The sequence below is a fragment of the Vespa velutina genome, chromosome 12 (assembly GCF_912470025.1).
Source record: "Vespa velutina chromosome 12, iVesVel2.1, whole genome shotgun sequence".
Taxonomy (NCBI): Eukaryota; Metazoa; Arthropoda; class Insecta; order Hymenoptera; family Vespidae; genus Vespa; species Vespa velutina.
In genome coordinates, this window is record NC_062199.1 from 1846665 (window position 1) to 1863958 (window position 17294).

The following is a 17294-nucleotide window of genomic DNA, read 5'->3' on the forward strand; positions in this document are numbered from 1 at the left end:
TCTAACACTAAGAAGGGAAAAAAGGATTTCTCTACTCGAATGCACATTCTGGAATTCAAGATGCTTCCTTTATTCAACTATCAAGGTTGTATTTAAACTTCCTCCCCCTTACTTAAATCTTCTTAAACGATAAATTTTTATTTTTATTTTTTTATTTATTTATTTTTTTTTTTTTTTCCTTCGAACACCGGAAATATCGTCTAATCTATTATTCTAAATACCAAATCATCACAAAAGCTCGGGCAATAATTTTATTCGTACTATATATTTTATTTTTTTTTTTTTTTATTCTTTATTTTTCTCTTATTTTAAACTCCTTTGCTTTTTCTTTTCTTTTCTCAAATTCTTCTTATCAATAAATTTACTTCATTAAATATTGGAATTTTTCGTTGGAATTATTTTGTTTTTTTTGTTTTTTTTTTTTTTCTTTTGAATTCGCAAAAATTAGAAATATCGTTTATATAAATATTCTAATTTTCCATAAAGAATGTAAAATAGGATTAAAAATGTTGACGCTGACATGGTAATTTGTTTTACTTTACATTCGTATTATTAGAACGCCTACATATAACTTTGGTTACCTCGAAAATTGTATATTTTATAATTCCGTTAATGACAAGAAGGAATAAATAACGAGAAAAAATATTAAAAGATATTGAATTATAATATATAATCAATAAAATTATCATTATCATTATCATTATAGATTCATTCAATCTTTCTCATTTAATTTCAAATATTTATTTATCTTATCGTAAAATATCAAAAAAATATTTTCTTTTTTCTATTTTGTTCATTCATTTCCATCGAATACGATCGTTCCTTTGGCATCTTTAATTTTTTTCTTTTCTTTTTCCTTTTTTTTTTTCTTTTAACATATTTCAATTTAAATGAAATCGAAGAAGGAATGTAAAAAAGAAATGACGGGGAAAAATTATTTTCCATACTTACTTGCCAAGGTTGCTAAAGCGACCTTGCCGATAAGAGCAGTGCTATACGAAATGACAACCTTCTTCGCAGATGAAGCCATGGCAAGCTGAAGTACGGCAAGGCCAACCAATATGGCGAGTAACGTAGAAGCGGCTGCAGCAGCCAATCCAGCCACCCACACAGCCACTGAAAACAGTAGTATAATAATATTGACTATATCGTTAGAATTTTATCGTTTAAAGTTTATCGTTTCATTAATTTACTCTATATATGTATATATATATATATATATATATATATATACACACATACATACACATATTAAATAAGGTATGATGTAACGTGTGTGTAAAAAAAAAAAAAAAAAAAAAAAAAATATACAATATCGTGAAGATACAGAATGGAATGAAACTTCCTAAATGATTTTAATAATCGATCACTTTTTTCGATTTTTTTCTTAATCTTCTAATTAGACTTGATCGTTAAACAATTCAAAAAAAAAAAAATTTTTGTAAAAATCACCTATGAACACTTGTTTATTCATCCTTATATTTTTGTTGGGATGAAATAAAAAAAAAAAAAAAGAAGATGAGACAAACAAAAAAAAACAAAAGAAACGATCTCATTTGTTTTGTAAATAAATCCACGATAAGTATATATATATATATATATATATATCCATTCATTAAGTGTAATATTGTGAGTTTTAATTACTTTAGTCATTAATTTGCGATATTAGTTCGACCGCGATAAATCGAGATACATATATTCATCGTTGATTAATTCTTATCTCGTTAGAACAGATCATTTATTATATTTATTTTAATTTTCTTTTGTTTAATTTATTTTTTTATTTTGTCCTTTAATTTTTCTTTTTATAAAGGGAGCAATTTAATTATCATATTTATAATCTTAATTTGTATTTTCTAATATTTTATTAAAATGGGGATCATTTATCATGTAAATTTTTGATGATTATTTCGTTATGATTTCAGACTCAAATTTGTAGCATAAATTTTCTATATATTTTGTATTGTACACGTATATATATATATGTGTGCATTTATGTGGAATATATATATATATATATATATATATATATATATATATATATTATAAATAAAAGATTTATTAAGAACTTACACACTGGTTGAAACCTTGAGACACCTTGGCCACATCTTTCTCGACCATATAAAAGGAACTTGCATTGTCTCCATGGTCCAAAGTAACCCTTTTCCGCAGCTGTACCAGCTATTAATAGAAAATATATAAATTATATAATTTATACATAACACAAGTCTTTTGTATATATATATATATATATATATATATATATATATATATATATATTTTGCTTTTCGATGGGTCACATCTCCATCTAATCAAAATAATATATCTTTCGAATATATGTTTAAAACTTTTAATCAATGGGTCACCCATCCGATCAAAGTTTATACTATAATGTTGCTTAACTTTTGATCAATGGGTCACCCATCCGACCAAAGTTTATACTATAATGTCGCTTAACATTTTATCAATGGGTCACCCATCCGAGTAAACTTTTGCTCGCATGATGTTTAACTTTTTATCAATGGGTCACCCATCCGACTAAACTTTCGTCTCGTACGTCGTTTAACTTTTCTGAAAATTTGTTATCACTTTATTTTATTAAATTATTATTTTATTAAAACTATATATATATATATTTTTTTTTTTGAAGGGTAAGAGGAGGGATAATGTATATACACGAATAATATATCATAAATATGTATAGGATAGGAATAGGATATGTTGTAAATACCACTCATTCGTAACGTCGTAGGAATATTAAATGGTAAAGGATCCATTCTTCGCTACTGTATTTCCGGTTCCTTCACGCTTCTTACCAGGAAAAGACGACTGTTTGCTTAATTAAGAGGAAACCGAAAGGCACAGGTGTCTCGACAAAAATGGATGGAAGGTATGCATTTGAGAGAATGATTCATCAACTTCCCTATCTCATACTGATATGTATAATAAATCAGTATTTATAGAAAAATTATTATTATATATATATATATATATTATAAAAATGGTTTAAATACAAAATTATAATTAAATATTTACAAATGTAAATATTAATTATAAGATTGTTATATAAGTACATATATGCGTCAATGATTATAAAAATAACCCGTTGAAAATATTTAATAATTATTATTTATTTTATACAACAACAATATTAATAATATTCATAATAAATATATGTATATATATATATGTGTGTGTGTGTATAAAATTTATTATATTATATAGATAGATAGATCATTTTCATAATAACAGGCTTATTATATATGACCTGTATATTCAGTGAAATATAAAAATTCATAAAGAGTAGGTGAACAGAATAAAGAGAACAATATTTTAATTTACGATGTTGTACGAATGAAATTCGAACAATGGCAGTCACGTTCCTGATATCTAAGTTATTATAATACAGGTACGTACAGACCGATATCACGATTTAACTCGGTTACGTTTAAAGTTTCTCTTATGTTACTGATAATTTACCATTATCAACATTTTCTATTCTTTTACTATCATGATAAGATATCTAATTTATGATTACTACTTGTATATATATATATATATATATATATATATATATATATATATAAATGTATTATTTATATATTAAATAAATATACGAGACTGTTATTATGAAATAAATCTAAATCAATCGTAATTCTTGTATAATAAAAAAAGAAAAAAAAAAAGAGAAGAAACCAAAATATAAATGCAATTATTTTCTAATAAATTCGTTTTAATTAATTTTTTATTAGGAGAACGGATACGAAGAGAGAACAAAAGGGAAGGAAAAAAAAAAATTGAGAAGAGAAGGAAAAAATTAAACAACATTATTTTGTTAATGAGCATTTAATCTTCTTTACTTACGCGAACTCACGGTATTCGTCATTAATTATATTAAAATGCATTGTTCCGTGGCTCGTTTTCACCATCTGAACCGAGAAAATTAGTTCGCTGAGCTTCTCGCTGATAGGATTAACCATTTTTTTTCATGGTTAATAAATATCTACAGTTAATTTAGATCTAATTTGTTCGACTAATCTCAACGATTTTTTCGTTATACCGTTTTATCCGATGATTATTATTCCTTTTATTAGATTAGGTAGTAAAGTATTTAAAAAAGAAAATGAAATATTCGGTTGTTTCTTTTCCTTTCTTTTTTTTTACGTGATCGCTCCACCTACTTTAATTAGATTTAGACACTTGTTTGGATACATAGAAAAAAAAAAAAAAAATATATATATATATATATATACATCGATCCATTGCAATTAATTATTAAGACGAATTTTTACGATTTCGATTAATTCGGCTGATTAAACAGTTGAATGGCTTTTACAAAATGTATGAAAGTATTTCTATATATATATATATATATATTTTATTTACGATTTTGATTGTTACTGATACTAAACAGAAAAAAAAAAGAAAAAGAGAAAAATAATTTCTTTTGTTTTCTTTTAATTTATTTTAAACTTAATTATTATGATATGGATTGTTACGGGTGTTCATTGAATACCGAAGAAATAATATGTCAATTTTCTCCTCATCGTAATAACTGACACGTAATTAGGTTTTAGATTTTGATTAGGATTCGTTCAACGTTGTTAAACGTGAGGGGCATCATCATCAATCAACGTGATCGTAAAAATTGTTTCGTTTCTTTTCTTTTCTTTTTTTCCTTTAAAGTTAAACGTAATCTATTTGTTTCTTTTTTCTTCCTTCTTTTTTTTTTTTGACTGTAGTAGTATGACGTAACTTATGACAAATTTAAAGACCAAGCACGAGCTTGACCTTTGACACTGTGGATTTACCTAGAACGTTGCGTGTAGGTGGACACGTATGATCTAATCTAATACGACTCTTTCATTTATCAGAAATAGAAAGAGAGAGAGAGAGAGAAAATAGGACATAGGATAAAAATAATTAAAATCATTTGATTCAACTGACACGTCTCGCGAAATCGAAGGAAAATTGCGTCCAGTGAACTATTGATAAAAAAAAAAAAAAAAAAAAAAAACAGAAAAAAGTTAATTGTATTAAAAAACAAAAAAAAAAAAATATATATATATATATATATATGAATATCATATTTAAACGATACTTATATTTTTTTTTACTTTAATAATACTTATATTCGTACGAATTTTGTAAGACTTATATACGGTAATATTTTTTCATATGTTCAATATATTTCAAGAAAAAAAAAATAAAAAAATAAAAAAATGATTCCCTTAGTATTCTCCTATAACAAAAAAAAAATATTAGAGTCACCCATCCGATCAAAGGTTCATATTCGAATGTTGCTTAATTTTTTTTGTCAATAAGGTCACCCATCCAATCGTAGTTCATACTAGAATGTCGCTTAACTCTTTTATTTATCATCAATGGATCATCCCCATTCAAGCGAACTTCGGCTTGTAGTACTACATCATTTAACTTTTTATCAATGGGTCACCCATCCGAGCAAAGTTTATACTTAGAACGTTGTTTAACTTGAAAAAAATTTGTTGTTTTCGTCGTCTTCGCGATAAATTCTTTTCAAATGTAATTTTTTCACATCTAATTAATCCAAACGATTTAAGTTTAATTCGATTGATGATCTTTCTTTATATCATTATTTTTCTTTTCGTTCTTTTTTTCTTTTTTCCTTTTCCGTTCGAATAATTCCATTGTTGTAACACTTCCAACGCGATTTTCCTTCGACTTTGCTAGTAGTTTTACTTTTACGTTAGTAATAATAGTCTAGTCTCTTGTAGCAATATTATGCAATGCACCTACAGTGTTTTATAACAGAACTATTCGAGAACAATGGTCTTTAGACGATGAAACAACGACTTTTAAAATTGTTCAAGGTACAATATATTTATAGTTACGAGCTGAACATAATATTTATTTTATTTGGTCCAACGATAAATTCATTTGTCTCATTTATACTTTTTGTTTTCTTTCCTTTCTCTCTCGCTCCATCTCGTTCTCCTTTCCGTCATAATTTTTTTAATTTTTTTCCTTTTCTTTCTTTTTTAGCTACCAAATCGTAGAGGAAAAATTAATGATCGTTGAATATGATCATAATTTTGCATTTCATCGTGACATTTTATTTTTAATTTTGTTTTTGGATTAGAATCGTTAAAAAAAAAAAAAAAAAAAAAAAAAAAAAAAAAATTGAAGTATGAACTTCGATGTAATATATAAAGTTGATTCAACTGTATTTTTCGAATAGTATTGCGTTATCGAGATTTTCTCACGTTAACTCGACTACGACTACACGACCCAGATACATAGTAATCTCTTTTTAACGTGCACATATGCGACCATAGTTTCTGCGTTAGTATGTACCTATATATATATTAGTATGTACGTAATATACATATATATATATATATATGCATATATATATATATATATGTAGATACGAATGAAGCCACGTTAGCTATTCTCGTAGTAACGATATTAGACCATATATGTCATACATTATGTCATTGTTCTCGTGTTATATACCAAAATCGAATATGTATTACGTAACAATTAATTATTATTCCATTTTAATTAGATGATCTATATCTATCATGTTAGCAAATATTTTACAATCTTTTTAAATGATAATAAAATTTAAACACAATGCAAATATGGACAATAGAATTGAGCCCATATTAAAAGTTCATTCTTTAATAATTTTCATTATTCAATACGTATGATCCGTGTAAAGTATTGCAAAGTTTATTTATATGTATTAAAAAAGGAAAAAAGAGAAAGAGAGAGAAAGAGAGAGAAAGAGAGAAAATACCACGTATCTCATTTCGTATTTTTTTTTTTTTTCTTTCTTTCTTTTTTTCTTCATTATTTCTTATTTTACCTCAATTCAGTATTATTCGAAATAATTTCGATACGAAGTCTTTGTTAACGCATTATGCGAATTATAAACTATATTTACATGTATATTTGTGCGATATATATATATAAAAATTGTTTATGCTTCGTATATACTTATAATAATAATAATAATAATAATAATAATAATAATAATAATAATAAAAAAAAGATTAAACAAGAAAAAGGAACAAAAGAAAGAAAGAAAGAAAGTAAGTAAGTAAGTAAGTAAGTAAGTAAGTAAGTAATAAAGGAAGAATTTAAGAACGAAAGAAAATAAATCATCTAGAGTTTATACTCTAAGCTTAGTATTTTTTTTTTTTTTTTTTTTTTTTTTTATCTAAGCCAGCTAAGACGCATAAAGCTAAAGAATTGTTAGATGGAAGAAAAGTAGAAGATTAATAGAAGAATCTAAGAAAATAAATGAAATATTAGGAAAGAGAGAGAGAGAAAGAGAGAGAGAAAGATATGGGGATATTTTTCTTTTTTATTTATGGGAAATACTGTTATTTAGAGATAGAAATAGAAAGAGAGAAAAATAATGAATTTATGAAGCACTGTATGATCATTGTTACAGGCTAATTATACTAAACGAACTAAATTTCCTAGAATAATCCTTCGCCTTATCATTCTGATTGAAGACAATTCGATAAATGGCAATCAACGAAGAAGTTATAAGAGCACCATGATTGACTAACGTTTGAAACATTACGTGATTAAATCATAAGCATTGTGTTTCGGCTTTTTTTATTTTATTTTTTTTTTTTTTTTTCGTTTTCATTCACCTCTGAAAAATCGATTTTATATTTTAAAGATTTTTTTTCTAAATTAAATAATAAAAAGATTATATAAATAAAAAGAATATATATATATATATATATATATACTAATTAAAAAGTCTTTTCTATCTTACTCGGACATGTTTCTATATATACAATAAAAAAATAAAACAATAAAAAATTGTGATATATCTTCTTTAAAAATTTCATTAAAATTTTTTTCTTTTTTTTTCCTTTTTTTTTTTCTTTTTTTTTTTTTTTTTTTTTTTTTGAAATAACGTGAGATAACGAAGGGGATCGAGCTAGGGTTCAAAAGATCGAAGTACCTTTTCGAGATATTAAAACTCGTGAAAGAAATCACGCGTACGAACGTATGCGAAGGAACGAAAGAATGAAAAAAAGAGAAAGAGAGAGAAAGAGAAAAAGAGAGAGAGAGACAGAGAGAGAATGAGAGGGAAGAAAAGTGGGAAGGGAAAAGAAAAGAGAAGAATCAAGAGGGATCGAGTCGAAAGAACTTCCGGTGGCTGCCACCCGGAACACGAAACTCACTCGACCGAATATAAGAATAAGAAAGATAATTTTAAATCTTTGTAAATTTAAAGAAAGAAAAGAAGAAAGAAAAAAAATTTATTTATATATATAATTTTATTTTGTAATGTTAATATTTATTTCATTAATTTATTAATTTTCTATTCTTACATCTTATTTAATTATTTTTAATTTGTAACGTTATTACTTATATATATATATATATGATTTAAAAATTTAAATATAATATTTTATATTAAATCTATATTATATTTAAATTGAAAAATCTTTAATATCATTAAAATTTATAATTCAATCATCACAAATCATTCAATTTATCATAAATCTGAACACAAATTGGGTTTCATTAATAATTTTCTTTTTTTCTTTTCTTTCTTTTTTTTTTTTCTTCTTTCTATAAATATATTTATAATAAAATATTTGTGAAAATTATATGAGAGAAAAAAAAGCGACAGCAAGAGAGAAAGAGAGAGAGAGAGAGATATCTCTTTTAAAGAAAGTAAAGGAAAATTTTTTTATTGCTCTCGAACATTTGAAACGAAGATCTGACTTCTCTCGATAGTTTCACGCGTCATATTTTCTATTGGACGATTTAAAACTTTTGCCGATTTATTTTTCAAAGCATCCGTCTGAATCAATTCTTTTATACTCTTAGCGAAAGAAGGAAAGAAAAAAAAAGAAAAAATAAAAAAAGGAGAGAAAAATAAAAAGATTGAATTCTCGACGTCTTCGAAGGATTTATAACGGTTGTGGTTATTCACAAGTTAACCACCATTTTATTTGAAACTTTATCTATCTTCCATCTTCCTTATAAATTTATATAAAAAAAAAAAAAAAAAAAAAAAAAAAAAAAGTACACACATATATATATATATATATATATATAAAATCTTTAAAAAAAATTAGAAAAAAAAAAAAATATATATATATATATGATAAATAAAAATTATTTATTATATTTATTATAGTATTTTTTATATTTATTATATTTACTTCAAAGTGAATAAAAGTAATAAAAATAAATGTCTAATTTATTCAATAAAATTTTGTAATAATCTATACGATAAAATTTTACCATGTTCAAGACTTCTTATCATTTAAAATAGTATGTCACAATCCAATTCTCACAATCTTCTTCCTTCTAATCTTCCTATACCATTCTAAGTCGATCCACTTTCTAACTACTTTTCCGTAGTACCTCTCATCGATCCGGTTTTGCATTAGGCATAGTAGACAGACTTATGAAAAAAAAAAAAAAAGAAAAAGAAAAAAAAAACAAGAACATCAAACGTCCTACATATATTTTTCACATACATTCAAATCTTTTATTAGACATTTATTTCTATATAAATATTTTATATAAGATAAATCATATATTATATGTATTATTATTATATATATATATATATATATATATGCTGCTCGAAATTTTATTATTAAATAAAATGCATGAAAACAAAAAATTACAAGCTGGAAAAATTTTCGAAGTTGATTAAATAATAAAAATTATAATGAAAGGCTTGTGATTAATTTTTTTTTTTTTCTTTTTTTTTTTTCTCCTTACAAAAAGAAAGTTCACGCGTTATAAAGCATATTATTAATATTTGAATAAAATTATAATAATCGTTTGTAATTCTATAATAAAATATTAACTATTTTATGCTTTTGTTCTAATTAATTATTATGCGTTGATTTTCATGTCATCGAGGATATAAACGAATAAATTTCTATTTAATTTATCATATATTAAATATCAATTATTACTATTAACAATATCTTGTTAACTATGACTTAACGTTCTTATAAACAACGAAGGTATTCATATACTTCTTTTATATACAACGTGTTTATAAAGTTATGACTTATATCCCGTATCGATCGGCTTTTAAAGTGCTTCCAATATTTCCCGGCATAGTTATCGTCATTGTAAAATTATTAAAAACGTTTAACTCATATTTAAAAGATCCTCTTTTAGATTTTATATAATCGATATTTTTACTGTTGAAAAAATTTGCTTTTAAATCTTCTCACACGAAAAAGAAAAAGAAAAGAAAACGATTTAAAAAAGATATTAAAAGACAACGTTCGATTTTCTAATGAATCACTTTCTCCCCTAATAAATTTCCATGAAATTCTTATTTTGAAAATATAATATGAGAAAAATGATAAAGAAAATTTTTAAAAGAATAAATTGATATCCTAATCTAAATTTATTATCTTTTAAAATGTCGCATTATCTTTCTATAATTTAATGGAAATTTTCCTTTTATCGAATATTACGAACAAACATATAGCTTAGAATTTCAATGTTAGAATTGAAGTAAACTCGAGAGGACATTAACTTCATGATGAACCGTTCTAACGATTAAACAACTTAATGGCACTGAACTATGCTAAACACGGGCCATTATCGACATGACATCCTGCATAGACATTCCTAATCGAACATTAGAGTCACATGACTCGCGTAATGTCTCTTCGTTCAAAATAAATTGATATGATGTTAAATAAAAAGAAAGAAAAGAAAAAAAAAAAAGAAAAAAAAGAAAAGAAAAACAAGAAATATATACATATATAAAGTAATACATAAAGTAATATAAATACGTATATATAAAAAGTAATAATAATAATAACAATATATAAGAAAAAAATAAAAAAAAAAAAAAAAAAAAAAAAGAAAACATAATTATATTACTCCATTTTATTATTTCTATTATCGTACTATTCCAATTTCTTACAATTTATATTTATCTTAATATTTCTTAATGCTCTTACAATTTATTATTTTCTTTTTGATATTATTCCATTCTATTATTTCATATGTCATTCCTCTATATTATAATTTAATTGATTATTTCTATTCCATTTCATATCTTTTTCTTACGAAATTTTTACTAAAATTCTAATCACGTTTCATACGTTAATGTAATTAAAGAGAATAATGTTTATCAACGAGTTAAATAAATAAATTTCGATGATCGAAAGTCAAATTATATATATATATATATATATATATATATATATATATATATATATATATACATATATATATATCGTCCATTTAATGACCGAGTCGTTGACCGTTAGGTTGATTGCATGAATGGTAAAAACAGGTTTCCATAGTATCGCACCATTTCGATCCATTCAGAGAGAAAGAGAAAAAGAGAGAAAAAGAGACGGACAGAGAGAGAGAGAGAGAGAGAGAGAGAGAGAGAGAGAGACGGAGAAACAGAGAAGGCAATGCGTGTAGCTAGACGGATGGGAAAGTCTCTCTGGATATATTATATCCTAGCATTTACGTAATTCGAATTACCCAGACTGCGGAACCTTGAACGAAACAATATGCGAGAACTTGTGTGTGAAAAGAACGGTTTTTATAATTCATGCATTAAAGGCCATTGCATTGTGTTAATTTACATTGGACAAGAAAAACATGAAGGATAAGAAAAAAGAAAAAAAAGAAAAAAAAAGAAAAAAAAAAAAAAGAAAAAAAAACATAAGAAATAAATAAAGAAGTAGGGAAAGAAAAAAGGGACGATTTCCTCTGTAAAATAATTTTTTTCTTTTTCTTTTTCATTCCTGGCTATTTTTTTCTTTTTCTTCTTTTTTCCTTTTTTTTTTTTTTTTTTTTTTTTTTTTTTTCTTCTTTTTTTTTTTTTTGTAGAAAATGAAATGTTCATCAGGATTAGAAAAATTATATCTGCACGATTGGGAATTGTCGAAATAACTCGTAACTCGTAATTTTATCAAAAGTTATGTTTAAAAAGTCTCGTGGAGTATAGTAAGTGATTATTTAAAATTCACTTAGGAACTTTTGAATAATTTTGTATAAATTAAAAATTCCAATTTTTAATTATATATACATATATTATCATTATTATTATTATTATTATTATTATTATTTTCTATTTAATTATTTCACTTTAATTAAGTTTTTGCATTTGATCTTTATTTTTATGAATATTTATATAGATCTATAAAATTTTGCAGGTACGAAGTTAAAGAAAATTGTACAACAGACTAATGCCCTTTTCCTCCTTCCCTTTCTTTCTTTCTTTCTTTCTTTCTTTCTTTCTTTCTTTTTTTTCTCCAAATGAAACTGGAATCGATAGAAAAAGAAATGGCGAACGAATGAACGTTCACTTTGAAAGACCTCAGTTGACGATAATTCGAGTTAAGGCTCGTAAAAGTTTTAAAGACTATGGGACGAAAGCGTGAGAGACAAAGAAGGTAATTGGGATAACGAATAGCCATAGTTCTATCTATTTCCTTTTCCTTTTTTTCTTTTTTTTTTTTTCTTTTTTTTTTTTTTCTTTTTTTTTCCCTTAGAAAGACCAAGTGACACAGTGCGATTTGTACGACAACAATTATCTTCATTAGAAAATTCTTTCTGATCTATTAATTTTGTTGCTTTTTCTTTTTTACTTTTTCTTTTTATTTTCTTTTGTCTTTTTTTTTTTTTTTTTGTTGTTATTTTTTTTTCTTTTTCTTTTTGTTCAGAAATATACAAATTTATTCTTTATGTTATCACGTTAACATATAATTCATATATCCTTAATAATCAACATTCGAACAATTTTTCATTGAACAATTGCAATTTGAATGATATTAATTTTCGCACAGTTACGAAAGATTTAACTACGTTAATATATTTTTAATAATGACGTACAAAAAAAAGAAAAACGAAAGAGAAAGCAATCTAAGTTTTTTCTTCTTTACGAGAGATTCTTTCAATGAAATTTTAATTGTCGTTAAGTATAAATCATAATACGCGTATCAAATTATTCATTTTAATTTCTATATCAGTCGATTTACGTCTCAGTATAACTTTTCTCCATTCGATGAATACTTTAATGTTCACTTTAAATTCTTTCGCAATCTTTTCAACTTCTTCCTTTCTTTTTTCTTTCCTATTGTTAATTATTTTCAATAATTATTATCGATATCATTTCGATATCGAATTTATTTCTTAACGATTAACTTAAACATATAATTTCTTTCCTTTCATTTTTTGTCTTATTTATTCTTTTATATAACATTTTACATAGACAAGACAAAAATAAAAATAGAAAAATAAAAGAATCCTTTAATGAAGAAATATCGAATGTTAGGAAACTTTTCAAATGAAATTAATTGAATTTACGTTAATATTAGATTTTCAATGTTCGATTAAGAAATGAATTCCCTCGACGACGAATAGCAATATTTAATTATCTTGAAGGATAATTAGTCGTGGGACGTAATCTAAACGTCATGTACCGTTAAATGTTTCGGCATTTCTAATAATTTCCAGTTGTTATTAGAGAAGGATAGAACATTCTGTAATTGGTACGAAAATCATGGATACGTTGGGAATCACTATATATTACGTTTAGTTTACTTTGCTATATATACACAAATATATGTATATATACTCATATCTATTCGTACATACATACATATATATATATATATATATATATATATGTATATATACACATAGATATATATCAAACCAAGCATATGCGTAATCTCATATATTACTTTCCTAGTTCACCTGCTGCTAAGGTGCATAATCTTAAATATATAGGTATGTTTGTTTATATATATATATAAATACAAATATATATACATATAAGTATATCAAAAAAGAGAAAGAAGGAAATTATCATTATTGTTATTATTATTATTATTATTATTTGGAGAAAAAAGAGAGAAAGAGAGAGAGAGAGAGAGAGAAAGAAAAGAAATTGGTCTCTAAAATTCAACTTTGATCCCTGATGTATTCTGAAAGTTGAATACAGAGATAACGATTCACATGCTTCTTCGATACTATCGAGACTCCAATACATATATATATATATATATATATATATATATATATGTGTGTTTATATGTGTATATAGTATGAAAAAAGAGGAGTAGAAGTACCGTTATGTGCAGGGCCAGAAAATTTCTCTCTCTCTCTCTCTCCCTCTCTCTCTCTCTCTCTCTCTCTCTCTCTCTCTCTCTCTTTCTCTCTCTCTCTCTCTCGGTTAGTGAATGCAACGTGGCTTGGTTGAACTATACTTTACCCGCTAAAACTTACAAGTTACAATCTCTTTCTCTATCTCTCTGTCTCTGTCTGTCTCTCCCTTTCTCTCTCTCTCTCTCTCTCTCTTGGTTAATCTCTATCTCTTTCTACTCGAAAGTCTCGTTTACCAGCGTGAAGAGGAGGACTGCTACTTGTAACGGAACAAGATATGGTATTACAAAGCCAAGAACCTTTCTGTCAACTTGTTTTCATCGTCGTAGAAGTTAAAGAAATAAAAAAAAAAAAAAAAAGAAAAAAGGAAAAAGAAAAAGGAAAAGAAAAAGAAAATTCTCTTCTTTTTATTAATATAGTGCGTAAAATTTATCCAAAAAAAAAAAAAAAGAAAAAAATTTATTAGAACAATAATTATTGAGATAAAATTTAATTTCGATGTTATGTATAAATACGTGATTATATATATATATCTACGTGTTTCATATATATATATATATATATATACATATGTATATTATATAGTATCTACATGATCTATACAGGTGTTAGCAAGTATATGCAACTCGTGATAAATATTGTCCATATGTAAATGTAAATATACGTTTCTTTTCAGGTGTTTACGTCAATAATTACATTACTACCTGTTCTATGGTTTCCTCTTCTTTTTCTTCTATTTCTTGTTTTCCTTTCAATATCTTAATAATAATTCATCTAACATCGTATAATAATATCGATCTATAGATCATATGTCTTAATCCATCTAAAATTTCCTTATTATTTACGAGAGAGTAAACAAGTAGATATATTACAAGTAATGTGAATATTTTTGTTGTCGCGATCGATTAAAATCTTTTAATTGAGAATATTAAAAGAGAAAAAGAACGCATTAAAAAGAAAATTGACAATGTCCTAATTACGATGATGACAACAGCAACCAAAAAAAAAAAAAAAAAAAAAAAACAAAAAAAAAATAGAAATAATTATCGATATTATAATTTTAATATATATATATATATTAAAATTTGTGTTTAATCTCAATAATTGTAATAATTAAATTCTATATTATGTTATGTACAATAATAATTATATAATAATAATAATAATTTTAATAATAATTATCATTTTCATAATTTTAAAGATTAAATTATATAAACAATTTCATGCAGATAAATATTTAATTAATTTTCATATGCATAAAGTTGTCATTATATATATTATATATATATATATATGTGTGTGTGTGTGTGTGTCTAAATCTTTTTTTTTTCTTTTTAACATATTGTAGAAAAGAGATTAAATTATCGGGACTTGTTAAGGATTCCCATTAAATCGAGAAAGTATTAAGAACTAATATAACTAAGTTATAAGAAGTAACAATGTAAAGTATCACGTAACAGTGTTAGTATTGGTATTAGCATTAGTATTAGTATTAGTATACTCGCGAAGACTTTCTTAGAGTAGGTACTTTATATGGAGAAAAGAGACTCGTTCGTTCCTCTTGCGTATTTCTTTTTATATTTTTTGTTAAAAGAACTTCAACCAATCCGTTAGTAGCATCTCTCTCTCTCTCTCTCTCTCTCTCTCTCTCTCTCTCTCTCTATATATATCTATCTATCTATCTTTCTCTCTCACTCTCTTTCGATGGATCGATACGCGCTTTCGAAGAGTTTCAAATGACATTCGAGAAAGAATCCTTCGAGAAGTTAATATTCTTCGAACATTTTATATCTCATTTGGTATCTTTAAAATTTTCAAGGTCACACACACACACACATACACACACATACATTCATACATACACACGCATATATCGAATTTTGTTAAATCAATTGTTAATATTGACTTTTAATAATTACTTTTAATAATACATAGTACCTTTTAAATATTTCATATTATCATTTTCATTTATGCCATTCGAAAACTTTGTATGTTTGAAAGAATTAAACGGCTTTTGAAAAGGATTTTTTTTTTTTTTTTATATGTAATTAATTTCTCCATAGACATGTATCTGTACAATACGTTGTATCATATAAAGTTACGTGTATAATAAATTTTTTTTATTAATTATATTATAACATAACAAATCAAGTATATTGATATAGAATAATAATTTTGTATTGTATAAAAACTTGTTTATAAATAAGACATAAAGATTATAAATAGAATATAAACATGTTGTAATTTAAAGATGTAAGTATGTAATTTTCGCTTGTGTGTGTGTGTGTGTACAGTTAAGTTTCACACGTGGTTAATTAAAGAATGAATGGCATATGTCTATGTAAGGGGTGGGAGCGAGATAGAAATGTTAATTAAAGCCTGAGAAACGAGTATTGCGTGTCGCTAAAACTTCTCAATGTATGATATCACCGATGATAACAATACTACTTTATTTTTATTTCCTTTAACATATACATATATTTACGAATACATGTACATACATTTTTCTTCTTTCTTCTTTTATTTATCCATCTTCTCTCTCTCTCTCTCTCTCTCTCTCTCTCTCTCTCTCTCTCTTTTGTTTTTCTAGTTGAGTACGAGGATAAAAAAAAAAAAAGAAGAAGAAAAATCGCGAGAAAATACACAAAGTATTGTAGATGATAATAATAATAATGAGATCAATTATGTTAATTAGTTCTTTCTCTCTCTCTCTTTCTCTTTCTCTCTCTCTCTCTCTCTAAATTTTTTTATAAAGAATAATAACATATTTATATGTATGTGCAGTATATATGTATGAATGTATATGCATTTATATGCACGGATGGAGTTTGAACAAACGAGTTAGAATTACTTCTCCGTATTATGATTAGGAAATCTTCTCTCTATGCACATGTAGATATATATATATATATATATATATATATATATATATATATATATATATATATATATATGGAGAACATCGACGCGTTGAATAATAATTAAATAAGAAATAGAGGAAAATATAGAACACTGTGATAAATGTTAAACAAAATGAACATATATACATATATACATATACGTGTGTGTATATACAAAATAATAAATAATTCATCTTAACGATATAAATAATGATATTTTATGTTTATTTAATTTTCATTATTATTTTATTTAGA

General features: G+C 24.9%; 1 protein-coding gene across 3 annotated transcripts in view; it reads right to left on the reverse strand.

Annotated features, from left to right (window-relative positions):
* LOC124953283 overlaps nucleotides 1-17294 on the reverse strand; it is a 33329-nt gene that overhangs the window by 12080 nt on the left and 3955 nt on the right. For all 3 annotated transcript variants that reach the window (XM_047504421.1, XM_047504422.1, XM_047504423.1), the window contains 2 exons: nucleotides 2074-2181; nucleotides 952-1116 (listed from right to left, as the gene is read on the reverse strand). In XM_047504421.1, the coding sequence (XP_047360377.1) occupies nucleotides 952-1116; nucleotides 2074-2181 (273 nt within the window). The remainder of the gene's footprint in view (nucleotides 1-951; nucleotides 1117-2073; nucleotides 2182-17294) is intronic.